General features: G+C 36.3%; 2 protein-coding genes across 2 annotated transcripts in view; one reads left to right on the top strand and one right to left on the bottom strand.

Moving 5' to 3' along the window:
* LOC139937427 (NADPH oxidase 5-like) overlaps nt 1-4,122 on the top strand; it is a 53,724-nt gene extending 49,602 nt beyond the window's left edge. The window contains exons 12-14 of the mRNA XM_071932568.1: nt 1,009-1,218; nt 2,185-2,445; nt 3,368-4,122. Coding sequence (XP_071788669.1) covers nt 1,009-1,218; nt 2,185-2,445; nt 3,368-3,499 — 603 coding nt within the window. The 3' untranslated portion in view covers nt 3,500-4,122. The remainder of the gene's footprint in view (nt 1-1,008; nt 1,219-2,184; nt 2,446-3,367) is intronic.
* Nucleotides 4,123-11,425: 7,303 nt separating this feature from the next.
* On the bottom strand, nt 11,426-20,413 carry LOC139937234 (NADPH oxidase 5-like). Its single transcript, XM_071932320.1, has 11 exons — nt 20,315-20,413; nt 19,177-19,321; nt 18,688-18,868; nt 17,716-17,849; nt 16,787-16,899; nt 16,089-16,283; nt 14,996-15,128; nt 13,602-13,861; nt 12,989-13,210; nt 11,789-11,989; nt 11,426-11,557 (listed from the first exon to the last, which is right to left on the bottom strand). Exons 1-11 carry the CDS (start codon nt 20,411-20,413, stop codon nt 11,426-11,428), a joined length of 1,815 nt encoding a protein of 604 aa, XP_071788421.1.
* Between the last annotated feature and the right edge of the window lie 183 nt (nt 20,414-20,596).

The raw sequence follows: 20,596 nt of genomic DNA, 5'->3' as shown, positions 1-20,596 counted from the left end.
CTAAGATCTGTATCTTAAAGGAGATGTTTCGCCTACCAGTAAATTGACTCATAAATTCAACTAAGAATCAAAATAAGGACCGTAAAAATTGAACTTCTAGGTTTTTTTTTCTGTGAGCTCTAAGATCTGTATCTTAAAGGAGATGTTTCGCCTCCCAGTAAATTGACTCATAAATTCATCTAAGAATCAAAATAAGGACCGCATCAGTTGAACTTCTAGTTTTTTCCTGTGAGCTCTAAGATCTGTATCTTAAAGGAGATGTTTCTCCTCACAGTAAATTGACTCATAAATTCATCTAAGAATCAAAATAAGGACCGCAAAAATTTAACCTCCATTTTTTTTTCTTCTGTGAGCTCTAAGATCTGTATCTTAAAGGAGATGTTTCTCCTCCCAGTAAATTGACTCATATAATCAACTAAGAATCAAAATAAGGACCGCATTAGTTGATTTTTCTTGTGATGTCTAAAAGCTGTGTCTGTCCACCTCCAGTAAATTTACTCATACAATAAGTTAACAATCAAACTATTGGATAAGACCTGACCCGAGAAAATGTAAGTTTATTTAGTTTCTACTTTCCGACCGGGTATATGTTACTACTTTCCGTACCTGGCGAATAGATACACACATGGTGTTACCGCAAACCAAATATATATTTTATTCCAGTCTATACGTCAAATTGGAAAGTATCACAAATTCAAGATTCAGAAGCAATGCTTTTGTCTTCGTAACTTTTTTGAAAGTTGTATTTTGATTATTTCACCTCAGAATGTTTTCGAGAACTCCATATCGTTATACGTTAAAACCCTTTAATTGAGAAGAAAAAAAAGAAAAAAAGGAGAAAAAAGAGAGAGAAAGAAAAAAAAAACACTGCGAAGAAAAAAAAAAAAAGGAAAAAAAAAGAAACTTGTGTATACTCTAATTCAAGAACAACAACAGCCCAATGTCTCTAACCTATCAAAAGTTATCAATATAAATATAAGATAACCAATCTTCTTAATCGACATCCAGGTATTTATCAATGGTCCGTACGGGACAGCAACAAGGGCGATATTTCGCGCCGAGCATGCCGTCCTAATCGGAGCAGGTATCGGCGTAACACCCTTCGCTTCCATCCTACAATCCATCATGCTACGATGTAGGACCAACCAAAACACATGTCCCAGCTGTGAACATCAATGGATTGGCAGCGTACCAGAACATGTTATGAGAATTAAAAAGGTGAATATCTACTGTTTTTTAAAGACTAACATTTTTTTTGCTTTAACTGTTTCTATTTATTTTTATTTATGTTCTATCGAACAGGCTGGTCCTGGAGAGAGCGGAATACAAATTCACTAAATTATTATTATAAATTAACAAGCATCCGCAGTATGACCTTCTAAAAAAAGAGAAGAGATACACACGGTGCTACGCGAGTTCTATTTTGTTTGCATCCCTGTGGAGACATCTTTTGTTCATTCTGTTGCCCCGTAGACTTTGTATAAACAATATTCTTTTTTGAGCACTCAGTCTTTGAATTCCCCTATGGATACTTTTTTTTTTTTTCCTTTTCTGTTTTGTTCTCGGTTTCTATATGGTAGTGAAAATGACATCCGCAAAGCCGCACCTGACTCCAACCAAGTTTCAAATCTTATATTACTGGCCTTTTTCGATGTATGGATTGTGAGGTCATGTTATGTCAAGTGTACACAATTAACACACAAAAATAAATACACCCCCCTAAAAATAGTAAAGTCAATTAAGTTGAATTCCTAACATAAAGGGGTGCAGGTTGGGTGGCAACGGGGGGGGGGGGGGGGGGCTGCGTGACTCCCAATCGATATCCGCGCCCCACCCGACCCCGTTAGAAATCGGGGTTCATGATATGATGAACTATTTCCCGTTAAGACGCTGACATTTTTTTTTAACTCTGTAACACCAGATTAATCTCATACAAAAAATAGTAAATTACATACAAAATGTGCCGAAAATGTTACCCTGGTTACTGTGGTGTTTGATCTTGACGACATTGACAGAACTCTACCATTTTTAAAATTAATTATCCACTCCTTGTTTTAGAGTTCTCCTCTCATCTGACGAAAATACGAACCCAGTGAAAATCTTTGCCCCAAATCGACGTACACAGATTGAATCAAATCAAGTCAAATCAATACTTTAATGCTAAGATTACTTCCCTTTTTTCAGGTTGATTTCATTTGGATTAATCGTAATCAGAAGTCATTTGAGTGGTTTGTTCGTCTGTTGACCCAACTCGAAGTTCAACAAGCTGACATGTCAGAGAGATTCCTCGACATGCACATGTTCATGACGGCCGCTCTGGGCAAGACCGACATGAAAGGTGTTGGCCTACAGATGGCGCTAGATATTATGCACAGTAAAGGCAATAAGGATATGATTACAGGGCTGAAGACAAGGACGCAGCCGGGTAGACCAGACTGGGACAAGGTAAGCTAAGAGGAATGATTTCTTAATTAAGATTTCGGCTTAAAGGCCGTGCGACACTATTGGTAATTACTCAAAATAATTATTAGCATAAAACTTCACTTGATAACGAGTAATGGGGAGAGGTTGATGGTATAAAACATTGTGAGAAACGGCTCCCTCTGAAGTGACGTAGTTTTCGAGAAAGAAGTAATTTTCCACGAATTTGATTTCGAGACCTCAAGTTTAGAACTTGAGGTCTCGAAATCAAGCATCTAAACGCACACTTTATGTGACAAGTGTGTTTTTTTCTTTCATTATTATCTCGCAAAGTCGATGACCGATTGAGCCACATTTTCACAGGTTTGTTACACCAACTGTGTCTTTGACAATTACCAATAGTGTCCACTGTCTTTAATATATGTTAAATTTGGATCAGGGATAACAAATAAATTTAAGTTCCATATACACCGATGTGTGTCAGCACTATACTCAGTACTTCCCCGAGTTCTGTGTAAAACAAAAACCACAGACATATTGACTCGGGTGGGATTCGAACCCACGTCCTTTGCAATTCTAGAGCAGTGTTTTACCAACTAGACTACCGAGATCGCCCGGTAGCTAGAGGAAGTTCGAATCCTATGTTTTATCAATGGGTACCGCCACGATTTCATGTTACATTTGCACCGGGGGGATAACGAATATTAAGTTTGGTTTTACCCCATGTTTCGTGAATTTGTTTACGCGTCATTTCTCCCCGTGTACTTTAATTATGTTTCGAGTTTCTCTGACGATGCAGAACAAATCACGATATAACCGTCACATCGCCGCCTTGTATTAGCGCCTTATAACAATTTCTGTTGATTTTGGCGCTAAATAAAATGTTTTCTAATCGATTAATTTATATTAATTTCACTACACTTAAATTTTGTTTTGCTCTATACAGTTATTTGCTGAAATCGCTGCACAGAAGAAAGGCAAAGTGCAAGTGTTTTTCTGCGGATCACCGATTCTTGGGAAAACCATCAAGGCTATGTGCGAGAAATACAAGTTTCATTTCCACAAGGAGAACTTCTAAACGATGAACATTGATACATTTTCATATTTAGAGGTTGCAGAGATAAGAGTTGCAGACACAATATTTGATATGGTATGGTGCTTAATCACTATAGTGAAATAACTAATCAAGGGATGAAAGGCAAATCAAAACTGACACTGCGGGCAGTTTTCCTCTCTCGGTGTTGCATGGGTGCGCAACAGGGGAAAGTAACAAACACAATAATTTGGTATGGTGCCTAAATCACCATAGAAGTGAAATATCCAAACATGATGTGAGAGAAAAATGAAATGGTTTGAACCCAAGACCCCTGACACTCCGGGCGAGATGCTCTATATACCAACTGAGCTTCTAGGAAAAGCGGTATATACTCCATCAGGTTTTCCCCAAGAAACACATTTTTCCCTCTCGGTGTTGCATGGAGGCGCAACTGGCAAAGTAACAAACACTTGGTTTAGTGGCTTATCACAATCGAAGTGAAATATCCAAACATGGGATGAGAGAAAAATCAAATTGTCCTCATTGGGATTTGAACCCATGGTTAGAGGATTAGACTAAAGACGACTGGTAAACAAAAACAAAAACCCTGAGCACAAAGAACCTACTACAACACAGTCGTGACAACATCATGCTTTAAAGGCAGTGTACACTATTGGTCAATACTCAAAATAATTATTTGCATAAAACCTTACTCGGTAACGAATAATTGGGAGAGGTTGGTAATATAAAACATTGTGAGAAACGGCTCCCTCTGAAGTGGAGTAGATTTTGAGAAAGAAGTAATTTTCCACGAATTTGATTTCGAGACCTCAAGTTTAGAATTTGAGGTCTCGAAATCAAGCATGTGAAAGCACACAACTTCGTGTGACAAGGGTGTTGTTTTTTTCTTTCATAGTTAACTCGCAACTCCGACGACCAATCGAGCTCAAATTTTCACAGGTTTCTTATTTTATGCATATGTTGAGATACAGCAATTGAGAAGACTGGTCTTTGGCAGTTACTAATAGTGTCCACTGGCTTTAACTTGCATGCATATCGGCGCAATAGAACAAACCAATGGAAGGTTCAACTTGTGGCCAGAAAGGACTTCTCCAGAGTTCTAGACTACTGGTTAGTAATAAATACATAGGGGATACAGAAAATATGAGTTCAAAAAGCCATGACAACTTCAATGTGTGCTATTTGCAAGCACATAGACGCAATAGAAACATTCAATAAGAATGTTCAACTTATGGCCAAAAATTACTTCAATCTCCTGTGCAAATGCCCACCCCACTCTCTTAATGTAAAAGAGTGAAAAAACACTCTTTCAAGAGCCATATGAAGGACAACTCTTTTTCGAGTGGTCTTCCACTCTTTTAGATAGAAGTTTGCATCTATTTGAGTGGTTGTTCACTCTGTCCTGGAGTGAAACCCCTCTAAAAGAGTGAAATAACCACCACTCTTTTTGAAGAGCCATATAAGGGACAGCTCGAAATGTAAAGAGTGGTGTTTTTCACTCTTTTTTTTATTTAAAGAGCACCCCCACTCACTACAATACATTAGCACCAACAAAAAATCATACTGCTGCCCATTGAATGGCATTTACATTTATAACAGTCATCTCAGACAAGAGGTGACTTGCTAAGCACAGAAAACTCGTGCTTAGCAAAATAAGGTAACCAGCTAAAATGCCATTTATTTACCATTGCTGTGACTGGTACCCATTGCTGTGACTGGTACTCATTTCATGCTTAGCAAAGAAATTTTCAAAGCAGAATTTTCTGCTAAACAGCTTTACGAAATTGGCCCAGGTTTTAAGACCACTCATACTAATTACCGTTGATTAAATGGTACCAACAGTCATTTTCCAGGGCCCTTTGAAAGTCACATTATGTTCTTGATGAATAGGCCAACCGTAACGCAAAACACCAACGAGAAACGAGACACGAATTACACGACAAGAACTCATAGTATAAATTAATAGGTTTTACCTTTTACTTAATGTAAGACTCCTGGTCGCTCCCAATACAGCCAACAGCCATGCCGTTCAAAACACCGCCTCTGGTGCAAAGAAGTCCCGACTGCAACAATCCAAATAGTACTATACGCCATAGTTCCATTAAACAGCTGACAGAGGATTAAGGACATCTTTAATCCAAGAATTACGAATAATATGTCTTGATATTCAAGATGAAATACATTGAGCCGATTTCATTCATTTTTATCTAGTTGGTAATACTAACGTTGCTTCTAAGGGCTGGCTTGCTGTTTTTAAAATGGTTTCCAGTTCTATTGATAAATATCCAAAAAGTGGAGGACAATATGCATGAAAATTAATTAAATTTGTAAATATTTTTCACTTGAAAATCAATTAATATTGTCGAAATATTTTTACCATTTTCAAAGTCTGCGTTCTAAACCAAATTCTGTGTATAGATTGTTATAAAATGTAAATGCATCGCCTATTATTTAATCTTTTTTTTTGCGACGTTTTCCGTGAAGAACGTGGTTCTGTTACATAACGTCTGGAATGAAGAATGGCGGAGGAAGAATCCTATAATACCTCCGCTTGCATACGGACATGGCAGAATACACAATGAAGATCACACAATCCTCGTCACACATAGCTAGCTGTTCATTTAACCGAGTGACTGAAAAGGAACTATTATTTTCAGTTATGTAACAAAATGTTTACGCATAAAATATTCCAGTACAGGAATACCATGTGACACTCCGGCATGGGCTGCGTTGCTGATGTTGGATGGCTTTATTTTTTGTTTTACGTTTTTTTTTCTCTCGCTAATATTGTTGTTATTAGTTTGTTTTCCACTATAAATTATTCATGTATTTAGTGATTTTTACTTGTTAGTTTATGCATTATATTTTATGCATACTTTATTTAGATGTTGTTAATTTATTATTTATTCGTGTATTTTGTGTTTTCTTTTGCCTCGAAGCTAACTAGTTTCATTTAACACCAATAACCAAAGCCCAATAATTGCTATTGTGTAGTCCTTTTTTTTTGTTACGGCTTCGTTTTTTGCTTTTTTTTTCCATTTATTTATGTGAGTGTTATTTATTTTTTAATGTCTGTTTCCTTGGAGTTTTAATCCTTTCACATCCCTCCGTCGTCGAGTCGATTTCATTCATTGTATGTAATTTTAGTTTCTGTCTAATATTTAAGTTTTTTTTTATAGTTAGGGCCCTCCTAGAAAGGAACATTTCTATTGCATTTAACTTTGCTGATGTATTGTTTTGTAAATAAACAAAAAAACTAATTTGTACATTTTGTTGGCATAAGATCGATATAGCTTTATCATTATTTATCAAATTATTTCAAATTATAACATATTTATGTGTCAAACGTGATCAATCTAATGTATTAATGGGTAAATTTTATTGATGTATTTGATTTATATGAGTATTGTTAATATTTTTACCTTTTTCAGTTTTTCAAACTTGAAAAACTGTTGAGTGAACCCCAGTTCATACTTCCTGCGAATGCGAATGCGATATGAATTTTGACTTTAAAAATTGTCATCGAATAATTTGCATCAGTTGAAATGTGCCAACTCATGCGAAACGTTCGCTGCGAGGTCAGCCCTGTGACGTCAGAATTCGTATCCCATCCGCCGGAAGTACGAACCAGGGGCCGATTTGATAGAGCTGCTTACACGAAAATAGCTTGCTTATTTTACACATGTTACTGGCCCAAATTTCATGCCATATACATTGCTTGTGACTGGTATTTAGCTGATGTTTACTTAGCATAACAATTGAGTGGAGTCTTGGCCGGTAATCTGATTTTACTAAGCAATGAATTTTTTGCTTAAGCAAAATGTTGTGCTTAAGCAGCTCTATGAAATTGGGTCCATGCTTTAGAAACGAATTCTCATACAAAACATTGTACACAACAAACAGTAAAAACAGTTACCGTTAATAAGGAATTCAACAAAATGAGGTGGGCGAGTATCGCAATAAATCATTTTCGTAAGCGACCAATTAACGATATAAAGAAAATGATTGATACTTAGTTAGGCCTAAAGTTAACCAGTGGTGTGTACAGAGGGTAAAGGTCAAAATATCAACGACGACGAATGACGTGTTTTCAAATTACTATAGAATATTGATTTGTGAGCGGCAAGTCACATTGATCAAAATATTGTGATGACATATCGTAATTATTTGAATGATCGAAATAGATGATGGTGTTAGAAGTATAAACGATGTTGAATTTGCGTCGGGGATATAAATTTGGTTTCATGATTACACCGGTGTGTTCGCAATGTATACTCAGTGCTTTTCCGAGTCCTGTGAACCCCCCCCCCCCCCCCCCACACACACACAGGCATATTACTCGATTGGGATTTGAAACTACGATCATTGAAATTCTAGAGCATGTCTTATTACGAACTAGATATGAGACACTGCTCTAGAATTGCAAAGGTCGTTGGTTCGAAATCCACTCGGGTAATATGCCTGTGATTTTCTTCTCACAGGACTCGGGTTAGTACTGGGTATACAGTGCTAACACACATCGGTGTATGGGTAAAAACAAAATTAATATTCAGGTGGCGACAATGTCAGAGTCAATTTGTGGTGTTTCTTAATTTATTCATTAAATGTTCATTTTGTTAATGATCTGACATTGGATAAGAATCCATCTGGTGTATGCGAGTGAATGACTGTATGATTGTCGTAATGATAAAAAAACCTGCCCGTAAATGAGGAGATTCTATGAGAAAGAGGATAATGACGATGAGGTAAGATTGAGAGCATTTATCGTCATGAGGTCTTTGTGATTAAGATGAGTTAAAGGCACCGGACACCTTTGGAAATTTTGGAAATTGTCAAGGAACCAGTATTCTAACATGGTATAATCCAACATATGCATAAAATAAGAAATCTGTGAAAATTTTGACTCGATTGGTCATTGGAAGTTGCAAGAGAACAATGAATAAAACAAAACACCATTGCTGCACACAAACAATGGGAGACTTTCAGGAAGCCTGGTGGCAACATAATTACCAGGTAAAATCCATTGTTCTCGGTAATGTGCGCATGCTCAGAACTACGTAAACAATGTAAATTTATCTGGTCAGTCTGCTGCCACCTAGCGCCTCAAAGTCTACCATTAATTTGTGTGCTTTCAAGCCTAAAAAGGGCTTCAGGCATGAAGTCTTTTGATATTTTAGTGAGAAATTACCTCTTTCTCGACAACTAAGTTACTTTAGAGGGAGCCGATTCTCACGAAGTCTCATACTATCAACAGCTCCCCATTGCTTGTAACCAAGTAAGGTTTAATGCTATAAACTATTTTGAGTCATTACCGAAAGTGTCCTTGCCTTTAAGGAAGTGGGTGAAGTGGCGGTAATGATGATGGTTTTGACAGAGATGGTTGCGACGGTGAGAAACATGACAATAGTGGTGATTGTGATGGTGATTTTGTCCACTGTCGTCATGCTGGTTTGATTGGTATTAAAGATGATCATAACATGGTGATGTCTAAAGTATGCAGATGACAATCCTGATGGTGACGATGCTTGAGGGTTTGTAGTTGCTGGATTGTTGAGATTAGTGAAGTTTCGGTCGGCCATGGAATTGAAATATCGACCATAACAATTATGGCAATAATTATAAAAGTCCTTACAGTGACAATTATTGGTGAATGCTGTTGATTTAGATGATTTCGGTCACAGTAATCTAGTAGTTGAGGAATGATAATGTTCTGGGCCTAATTTCATAGAGCATGCTTAAGCACAACAAGTAGCTAAGCAAAACAGAATTAAGTTTACCATAATAGGGTTACCAGCCAAACTACCATGTCACTTGTACATTTTGTTTCCTGCTCATTTCTGTTTAGCAGCTCATTTTTGTTTAAGCAGCTCTATAAAAATGGTTTGGTTGATTTACTTGGGATGGTTCATGTAAGAATGGATGATTGTGTTAATGGGAGTTGATGAAAGTGAGAAATGATAAGTGTTTCGGTCTTGTTAACTGAAGTAATGGTGTTACTTGCGAGATCCAGTTTGTTAAAATTCATTTTAGTTGGGAAGTCATTATACAGTAAAAATTTTTCACCGGGTCGTAATAAACTTAATTAACTTGCATACAAAAACAGGTACAAACTATAGCAAAATAATATTTCAGTACTAATGGAGAATTGACAAAAACAGATCATACAAATTTTAAAAAGTGGGGATATAATATAGACTTTTGGAAGTTAAAAATCACATTGGTATACAAATCAAACTAAATATAGTATGTGACTATACTGGAATGGTGATGATCATGAGGAATGAGTTAAAGGCAGTGGACACTATTGGTAATTACTCAAAATAATTATTATCATAAAAACCTAATCTTGATTATGAGTAATGGGGAGAGGTTGATAGTATAAAACATTGTGAGAAACAGCTCCCTCTGAAGTGACATAGTTTCGAGAAAGAAGTAATTTTCCACGAATTTGATTTCGAGACCTCAGATTTAGAATTTGATGTCTTGAAATCAAGCATCTGAAAGCACACAACTTCGTGTGACAAGGGTATTTTTTCATTCATTATTATCTCGCAACTTTGGCAACCGATTGAGCTCAAATTTTCACAGGTTTGTCATTTTGTGCATATGTTGAGATACACCAAGTGAGAAGACTGTGCTTTGACAATTACCAATAGTGTCCAGTGTCTTTAAGGAGTACGTATTTAGTCTTACTATTTATCTAATGATTATTAGCAAGTGATTGAATGGATGAATAGGATTAGAAACTTTGCATGGTGGAAGTATAACTAAAAGAGGTTTGCGGTAGCACCATGTGTAAATCTCTTTTGAGTCGTGTTGATTCTCAAACCAATCGGTTATTTTCAGAACCATCATTTCTCAAAAGATAACACTCACATGGTGTCACCACAAACCTCTCTTAATGAATGAATGGACATGGATGTGATAAAGTGATGTATTTTGGAGTCCTCACTCCCAATCAAGCAATTTTTTAATTCTTATATATTTTATTCTTAGACTAATATCGAGTAGTTCAAATTTTAAAAAACAATGTCAACTTTCTTATTGTAAACTGTAATAACAAGCAATGCGATATCTTAAATTTGCGCCTTGACTATCCCGTAGGGAATGTTGATAAAAAAAATAATACCAGTTTGGTAAACATCATTAAATAAAAACAATAACTTGTACAAATGTAAATCCTGTCACTTGTTTACATTTTGTGATTCTCTTTGACCTTCGGTTACCTCAGACCCATAGCCTGAACATCTGACGTCACAATTCGAGCCTCGTGAATTACGCCAGAGATCTGCGCATTTTTTTCCCAGAACAGATGAGGCCACTATGGGCGCATGGTATGTAGCCTCGTCTGTCCTGGGCGGGAAACAGACCCGACAGCAGGTAAACACGCCCACTTATGCTTAGTGGCCTCATCTGTCCTGGAAAAAAAATACACAGCCCGACGTCCATAATCACCTTTGACCTCGCATCATTTCATAATTATGTCCTTTATGGTTTTGAAGATTCGTAGTTAAATCTGACGTCCATGTGAATACATAATAAAGCCAGCACCTGTCATTTTCCTTGCGAATAAGGACAGGGAACCAGTCTACCTCAGACCATACCTTTAATAAAGTTGATATGGGGTTGATTTCACAAAGAGTTAGGACTAGTCCTAACTTAGGACTAGTCCCAGGAGATATACAAATTGCATGGATAGTCCTACGTTAGGACGAGTAACTGGTCCTAACTCGAGATAAGACTTACTAGTCCTAACTCTTTGTGAAACCCACCCCTGATGAATCCGAATTGGCGGCTACGGCTATGGCTACGACTGTTGCTATGGGTGTTGCTAAGGACGTCCTATACCCCAACGCATGATGGCGGTAATCTAGTCATAGCCGTAGCTGTAGCTGTAGCCGCCAATTCGGACATGGCCTTAGTTGAGCGATACGAGCTTTGAATTACTCAGAACAGTTCTTTTCTGAAAATAAATTTGTAATTCATGCAATGAACCTTCAGCTTCTTGGCGAGAGGTTCTGGGCCACAGTAGAATACCTTTATCTTCCGGAAACCTTCTTTCTTGATCGCATTAAACAACTGAAAATTCAAGAAGACAAAAATGTGCAAACTACTTCAATTTCTGATATTAAAACACTATCAATTTGTTTGGCAACACAAATAAAAAGTTAAGATAGAAACACACAATGTAAATACAACCAAAGCACCAGTTTTTGCAAACGTTAAATACAAAGTTATTACTTTTGTTCTATGTCCACCACCACAGTTTTAGTATTAAAATAAGTTGCTGTGAGTTGCCAAACACTTTACCTTTGCCCAATCTGGCCTTCCATACGTCACATTTGATGTAACTGGCTGGTCATAGGGTTCAGAGGTCACGTAGATGTGTACATCAATAAGCGGACCACATGAACATTTCTTATACATTGATTGATAATCAATAAGCTCCGATAGTAGATTCCCAAACCACTGCAGATTTCCAATATCTCGAGTAATCCATACAAAATCGATCTATAATGTACGACACATTAAGAAAGCAAATTAAATCAGCCATTAGACAACAAAGCAAATGATCTGGGCCCAATTAACACGCTGTTTAGCAGAAAAAAATGCTTAGCATAAATTGTTTTCTCTGCTAAGCACAAAATGAGTGGGGCACCAGTCGCAACAGTGTCAACTTTATGGAATAACGGCTGGTAGCCTGTTTTGCTAAGCGAAAATTCCCTGTGCTTAGCAATGTTTTTCTGCTAAGCACAAAATGAGTGGGGCACCAGTCGCAACAGTGTCAATTTTATGGAATATTGGCTAATAGCCTGTTTTGCTAAGCGAAATTTTCCTGTGCTTAGCAGGTTTTCGTGCTTACAGGCTTTATGAAATTGGGCCAAGTTTATTCATAATGAGCAAGCAGTAAGTCACCAATCTAGTTCTAGTACTCTATCATCAATTATTTGAAGGAAAACAAAAACTTTAGTTGTTGGGAAATCTTTACAACCTGGTCTCAATTTGTAAGAGCTGTAAAGCACAAAAGGATGCTAAGCACAAAAAATTATGCTTTTATAATAAAAGAATATAGTCACCAGCCAAATAACCATGTTGTGTCAATGATGTGGTATCCTGTCCATTTTTGCTAAGCAGGAGTTTGTTAGGCCATAAATATGGCATAGTTTTCTTTTTATTGTCCAATGCCCAATTTCATAAAGTTGCTTAAGCAGCTCTATGAAATTGGGCATTGGACATTAAAAAGAACACTATGTAGATTGATATGAAGAAAGGCTGATATTAATAGACCTTATGCATTGACGTCATCCAGCCGCCATCTTAGAGAAAAAACGGTGACGAAACAATCGAGACGCACGGATTTGTACGCGCGGCGCACAGTATTGGCCAATGAACAACCTCCTTTTGACCTTCTAGGTGAGGGCGCCCTACTGAAATGACGTCATGTGCATAAGGTCTATTGGAAGTAGCAACTTATTATACAAAATACACATTTGAAGAAAAATAAATCACCTTTTTGATATTGGAATACTTGCATTCTCTGTGTACAGTCCCATTATCATTACCCTGACGACTGTTTGCAACTATATGTTGTCCTTTGTAGCAATTCAATACGCTTTGTAATACAGATACGTATGGAGTCACACCTATACCAGCTCCAATAAGTACGACATGCTCTGTATCAAAGAGCCGTCGGGTTGACGTGCCGTATGGACCATCAATGTACACATTCTCCTATTGCACAGAAAATATTAGAAGATACACACATTATTTTAAGGGCCCAATATCATAAAGCCTGTAAACATTGATAAGCAAAAAAACTTGCTTAATAGAAACTGGTTTTCAGGCAAAAATCAATACAGTTTACATGGCTGCAACTGGTGCCGCATTCATGTTTTGCTTAACAAAGAGAGTGGCTAAGCAATATTAACATCTTTAGGATATTGGACACTGGTTAACAATCTATAGGTTTACATGGCCAAGTATTAAAATAACTCTGTTTCGTGTCAAACAGCCGTCGAAAATGATAAATTATATTATTTTCAAAACAAAAATTATTTGAGACAACTTTATTCAAGTTGGGGAGTTTTAGAGTAACGTTATAAAATTACAAGTGTTTCCTTACACAATGACACGAATCTTCATTTTCACAACTGCAAGTTTGCTCGTTGTTTTCAACGTCAGTTCCTCCATTTTCTTCAATGAAGCCCGGATTATCACTCGCAAAGTCACCGGGTGTCTTTGGTGGTATCTCCTGCTCTACGCTTGAAGGACATACCCGCTGTATTAGATCTGTTCGGTCTTTGAGACAACTCGACCGTGCACACAGATTTTCTATTCGTTTTGTCCAATCGCCGGAGTTGCGTATGTGAAACGTTAACGTATCTATAAGCGGGTCAACAAAACCCAAAGAAAAACAAGGATACAACATAAATTATGGAGACATTAAAATTAAGTGTTTTCATTTTAATTTGAAACGGTAAGGGTGGAGAGCTCCTGGTTAAAAGTAAAAGCAATCTGAAATGTTTAAATAATTGCTTATCATTATGGAATGGCATTGCATCTCAGTGCTTATTATTTACTTATATTACTCATACTGTTTGTAGCGCAGGAGGGGGGGGGTACTGCAATAACAGTACGTAGACTCCAAACAAACAAACAAACAAACAAACAAACAAACAAACAAACAAACAAACAAACAAAATAAAACAAAACAAAACAAAACAAAACAAAACAAACAAACAAACAAACAAACAAACAAACAAACAAACAAACAAACAAACAAACAAACAAACAAACAAACAAACAAACAAACAAACAAACAAACAAACAAACAAACAAACAAACAAACAAACAAACAAACAAACAAACAAACAAACAAACAAACAAACAAACAAACAAACAAACAAACAAACAAACAAACAAACAAACAAACAAACAAACAAACAAACAAACAAACAAACAAACAAACAAACAAACAAACAAACAAACAAACAAACAAACAAACAAACAAACAAACAAACAAACAAACAAACAAACAAACAAACAAACAAACAAACAAACAAACAAACAAACAAACAAACAAACAAACAAACAAACAAACAAACAAACAAACAAACAAACAAACAAACAAACAAACAAACAAACAAACAAACAAACAAACAAACAAACAAACAAACAAACAAACAAACAAACAAACAAACAAACAAACAAACAAACAAACAAACAAACAAACAAACAAACAAACAAACAAACAAACAAACAAACAAACAAACAAACAAACAAACAAACAAACAAACAAACAAACAAACAAACAAACAAACAAACAAACAAACAAACGAACGAACGAGCGAGCGAGCGAGCGAGCGAGCGAGCAAGCAAGCAAGCAAGCAACCAAGCAAGCAAGCAAGCAAGCAAGCAAGCAAGCAAGCAAGCAAACAAACAAACAAACAAACAAATAAACAAACAAACAAACAAACAAACAAACAAACAAACTACTAACAAATATGAATAAATAACCTTTATTTTCGGGTGAGCTTGAAGTAGAGAATGGATGCCACTCAAATCTGGACAATGATGGGATTTGTAGATACACATAATCCCCTGGGTGGTAATGGAATCGCTCAGGTCGATCCACGGTTAATCTTATCACCTTATATAGAAAGGAAAGCACAGAAAAGTTGCAAATCAATTCAGTTCCAACTCAATTCAATTCACATTTATATCAGTACTTCTATGAAAAATGTAACGTTATCGAGTAAAGCAAATATAGTATTAAGGGCAGTGGACACTATTTGTAATTACTCAAAATAATTTCTAGCATAAAACCTTACTTGGTTGAAGCAATGAAGAGCTGTTGATAGTGTTAAACATTGTGAGAAACAGTTCTTTTGAAGTAACGTAGTTTTCGAGAAAGAAGTAATTTTCCACGGATTTGATTTCGAGACCTCGGATTTAGAATTTGAGGTCTCGAAGTCAAGCATCTGAAAGCACACAACTTCGTGTAACAAGGGTGTTTTTTCTTTCATTATTATCTCGCAACTTCAAAGACCAATTGAGCTCAAATTTTCAAAAGTTTGTTATTTTGTGCATATGTTGAGATACACCAAGTGAGAAGCTTGTGCTTTGACAATTACCAAAAGTGTCCCGTGTCTTTAAGTATGCAGTAAGCAGGATAACTGTCAGAAAAGTATGGGGCTGTGTTGGTAAGCAGACGTTTGTAAAATACAGCCAGATAGACAACGAAACGAAAAAAAAACAAAAAAAAAAAACAGACAGAAATGAAAACAAAAGGACAAACGAATATAAGACATGGCAGCTACTCTGACAGATCAGAGGAAATACAACGAATTCATAATTAGCGAAAAAACGGCAGAACAGTTCAAGCAATCTTTCTTTTTCTTAGAAATTAAAAAAACTCTCCTTCGTTGTACTATTTCTTCCAAATCATACAATAATTCTATCTCTATAAACTGTTCGATTCGATGAACCCTCGAGTTTACAGAGAAAGTACAAATTATTTCATTTGGAAAGTTTTGTAAATTCGCTCAGAAATATTCCGATTTAATTACATTTCTCAGAGAATGAATAATGCATTTTCTTGGGTACTCACCCCATTCGGCAGACGAGAAGTGGCTGTGATGTAAGATTTATAAAATCTCAGTGACCGAGATACATCTGATGAACACCAGAGTTTCTCGATGGATAAGATTAGTCCAGGAATAAGAAGCCATTTCCAGAAGTCTGGGACATGAAGGAGGAAACCGAGAAGGAAGATCGGATAGAGGCGGTGGCTGGTGTAGAAAACCTGGTTTAATCAATCAGATTAAATAAGATGATTTTGCTAGACTTTCAAGATATGGACTAAGATATGTTCAACTGATGTGGAATATTGGGTAGTGGCGTGGGCCTATAAATTTTCATTTATTTTTAAATTTATTTCCACAAAACCTTAAAAAAATTGACAAAATAAAAATACATAGTATAAAGATACAGAAATAATGTTGATTTTTTAGACTCTTAAAACAAATGTTTGTTTTAAAAACGAAATAGTTCAATACAAATAGATCACGATTAGCTTATACTTCAAATGCACCAGCAAGATATCTCGATTTATAAAATATTAAAAGGGGGCAATTTATCACATTCGATTATTCTTAAAATACGTGTAAACTAATTATTGTGAAAACACACAAACAACTTTAAAAGGTTTTTACAATTATTTTAAAGGATAAAGCAATACTTTACCTGGTAATTTTTCTGACGTATACAAGGGAAGATGGAGACAATTGTTATGATCAGAAGTATTACCATGGTAATCCAACCACTGGGATAAGCTGAGCCGTAGAAATAACCCACACCAGATCTTGTAGTTAATAGGTACTCCGTCATCGCCATCGATGTGGAATTATTCAAAATTATAGCTGAAGAAAGAAAGAAATCAGTTATTACGATTTGATTAGTTTGATACCCTAGTTTTCATGTTTTTTCTTCTTCTAAATTGCATATATTTGGCAACTAATTGCACTGATTTATTTTTGTTATCATTAATTAGTAATTTCAGTATATTAGATCTACTTTGAACACGAAGACATAAACACAGAAAAGTAATTAAAAGGGCACATGAAACGTGACAAACCTTGCTTTAGTTGTTTTACACAACATCATCTAAATTGAGAAATAAACAAAACAAATACTCCCTCGATGCAATCAAACTCCTGATTTGTAACCGAACAAAATTAATACAACTTATAAAAAGCAAGGAGTTCATTGACCGGATTCAGACGACTGCAATATCGACTCGTTGTACAGTGAAGTGTTACAGCGCCCTCAGTTGATAGCAAATCAAAATGTTTTCGGAAAAAAGGCTACGGAGGGCACGAGTGGTGAATAAATAGAATGCAAATTATTGTCCAGCTGTAACATTAGGAAAAATACAGCAAATGACTGCCAATTGTGGGGTTTTAACCAGGTCAAAGTATGATTGATTCTGGTTTAAACCTCGCTTATTCTTACATAAAGATATCAAACGGTGGATAATGTCATTGACATAATTATGAAACTTTACAAGTTAGTAAACTTAAAGACGGTGTTTCAGGAAAATCTGTGTCCCCCCCCCCATATGGGAAACTAACGTGGGTTAAAGGATGATGTTTCAAAATAGGGCGCTATATCAGAAGAAGTTTGTACACAGTTTGCCATAATGGGGGACAGAATCTCCTGCCATGGTTTGAACTTACCTACATCCACTGTGTGGCTGGCACCATGCACTACTGATAGTATGAAGATAATGATCCCTATGACTTTATGAAGATGCAAATGTTGATCAATCGGTAGGTACTTGGCCAATCTGGTACTCCGTACATACGTCAGGCTATGACGTAACATCAGAACAATCACGAATGACGTATTAATATGTAAAGCAGCTCCACATGCCCTCGCTTCCAAAAGTTCATGAAATAAAAGGGAAAACAATAACACTTCCATGCAAGGTTTTTCTCAGAAGGATTAAAACAACGTTGTTTTAATGTGATCTATGTATTGTAAGTGGGATTTAAAACTTTGCATGGTGTAACACCGAGTGTGATCTCTTTTGAGTACGTTGGTTCTAAAAAGTTAACCAACGGCTCTTTCCAGAACCAATACTATATACCCAAAATAAATATTCACATGGTGTTCCCGCAAACCTCTCCTAGCTCTGATCTCGTTATCAATAAATTGAGTGAAAGAAATTATACTAACCGATGATTTCAAATACGGAGTCATGGATGTAAATGAAAACGGTGTTAACAACAAGTGAAGCGTTGAGTAATGCGTAAATCAACATGAAGGTTATCTTTCGTTGATTGTATTTCATGTATCTCACTGGAGTTCTTCGGCTGTTGGTACAAGGTTGACAAGACACAGAGATGTCATCAGAAACGTCAGAGGTGTAGTTAAGCTTCCGGCTGACAGAATAATGGAAAGAGTAATACATTGAGGTCAACAAGGTGTAGAGGCCAACAATGTGTAGAGGTCAAAAGGGTGTACAGGTCAACAAGGTGATGAGGTCAACAAGGTGTAGAGGTCAACAAGGTGTAAAGGTAAAAAAGGTATAAAGGTCAACAATGTGTAAAGGTCAACCAGAAGTAAAGGTCAAAAGGGTTCAGAGGTCAACATTTCATGGGGACATTGTCCAAATTAAAAATGTCTTATCTGTGCAGCGGTAATACCTGGATTTAGAAGAGCCCCTTATCTCATCAACTTTTCGCAGAATCTCTTCAATTCTGGTAGTTTTCTTCAAATCTCTTGAGAATTGAGTCTTATGTTGGATAACTGTTTTAGATTCATTACTGCATGACGACCACACTCGCAATGACTCTTTCAAATCCACGTCAGAAATGCAGCCATTTTCTAAAAGTCGGCAAATCAGATACAAAACAGTTTATAGTCGTTTTGATTTAATAATTCTGGAAAACAACTTGAATTTGGCTTTTTAAGAGATCAGGGATGGAGGGGGGGGGGCGGCGTTGGAAAACATGATCATTATTAAGAGGACTTTTCCCTCACCAAATCAAGCGATAACAGAACTTTGGGAATAGGCGGTTCCATTCTCCGAAGATGCATTTTTGCTTCACAAAAATCGGTCTGATGTTTGTCAACGATTTGTTGAAATCATGAGAGGATGAGACTTTAAAATAAATAAATAAATAAATACATACCATTACCAAGCTCAATAATGAATCGCAATCTCTCCTTATCCGACATTGAGTCGATTTGTCGTAGTCTTTTTCTCAAGGCATCAATCTCCACTATCCCGGTCCCGCAGTCGTCCACGCTGTTAAAAAGCTTGCATGCAAAGGCTTTCTTTAATTACAAAAAAAGAAAAGACAAACAAAAAACTAAAAATAAAGTTTGAAATTGCTGTACATATACTGCAAAACATGCTTCAATGGTAGGACTAATAAGTAAAAAATAGATCATTGTGAGACACCAAAATGTTAAACATGCTTTTTACAATAAGTAAGACAAAAACGGATCAGTGCCTCACATTGCTTCACATACTTTCTTCAATAAGCCAAAAATAAACAATTGTTATAAATATCGCTTCAATTTAATTTATAAGTTTTGCCTTTCGTTTTGCAACACATTAACTTAGCACGTGATACAGTCCTCTGGTATAAAAATCTACAATCGGTTTAGCTGAATTTGATAAATATTGAACTTTCACTGGAACTGAAGGATAAGTATCACTTTGTTTATTGTATTCGTTTCCCGGGTAACTTAGGAGTGTTGTTCTCTATGCATTCATAACCTTCACCGGGACAAAGGATTGTTAGTGACATGTAACTGTTCAAACTGAACAAGTTTATTAAACTTTCAAACAGTTCAACACATTTTAGCCAAAGATGTAATAATTGAACACGTTTGACTCAAACTAATGCTGCAAAATATAAATACAAATCTAAAACTTTAAAGGCAGTGGACACTGTTGGTAACTACTCAAAATAATTTTTGGCATAAAAACTTACTTTGTAACAAGTAATGAAGAGCTGTTGATAGTATAAAACATTTCGAGAACGGCTCCCTCTGAAGTAACGTCGTTAGCGAGAAAGAAGTAATTTTCCACGAATTTGATTTTGAGGTCTCGAAATCAAGCATCTGAATGAAAGCACACAACTTCGTGTGACAAGGGTGTTTTTTCTTCCACTATTATCTCGCAACTTCGACGACCAATTGAGTTCAATTTTTAACAGGTTTATTATTCTATGCATATGTTGAGATACACCAACTGTGATGCTAGTCTTTGACAATTACCAATAGTGTTCAGTGTCTTTATGAGTGTACGATCAAACTTACCATTGGATCCAGAGGGAATAAATTCTGAAACTGCTGAAGGTTGATTAAATAAGAGTAATCCTCCCCGACATAGTTATCCAGTACTCTATGCAACGCCATCGTCGAATTATTCGTCGGCTGTTTAGTCTAAAAATGATTACCGTTTATTTTTTCTTTGTCACTTCCCCAAGGTAACGCGCAGTACTTATAGGTGTTAAGCGTGGTGCTAAACACGCCTACCGCGATGACGCAGTGTGATTTGGTGAATGAATTTGAGAATGAAATATGAAGAAGCTATTCTTC

This window comes from Asterias amurensis, chromosome 5 (genome assembly GCF_032118995.1).
Source record: "Asterias amurensis chromosome 5, ASM3211899v1".
Classification (NCBI taxonomy): Eukaryota; Metazoa; Echinodermata; class Asteroidea; order Forcipulatida; family Asteriidae; genus Asterias; species Asterias amurensis.
Note: the sequence above shows the minus strand (reverse complement) of the source record. Positions and strands in the feature narration are given on the sequence as shown.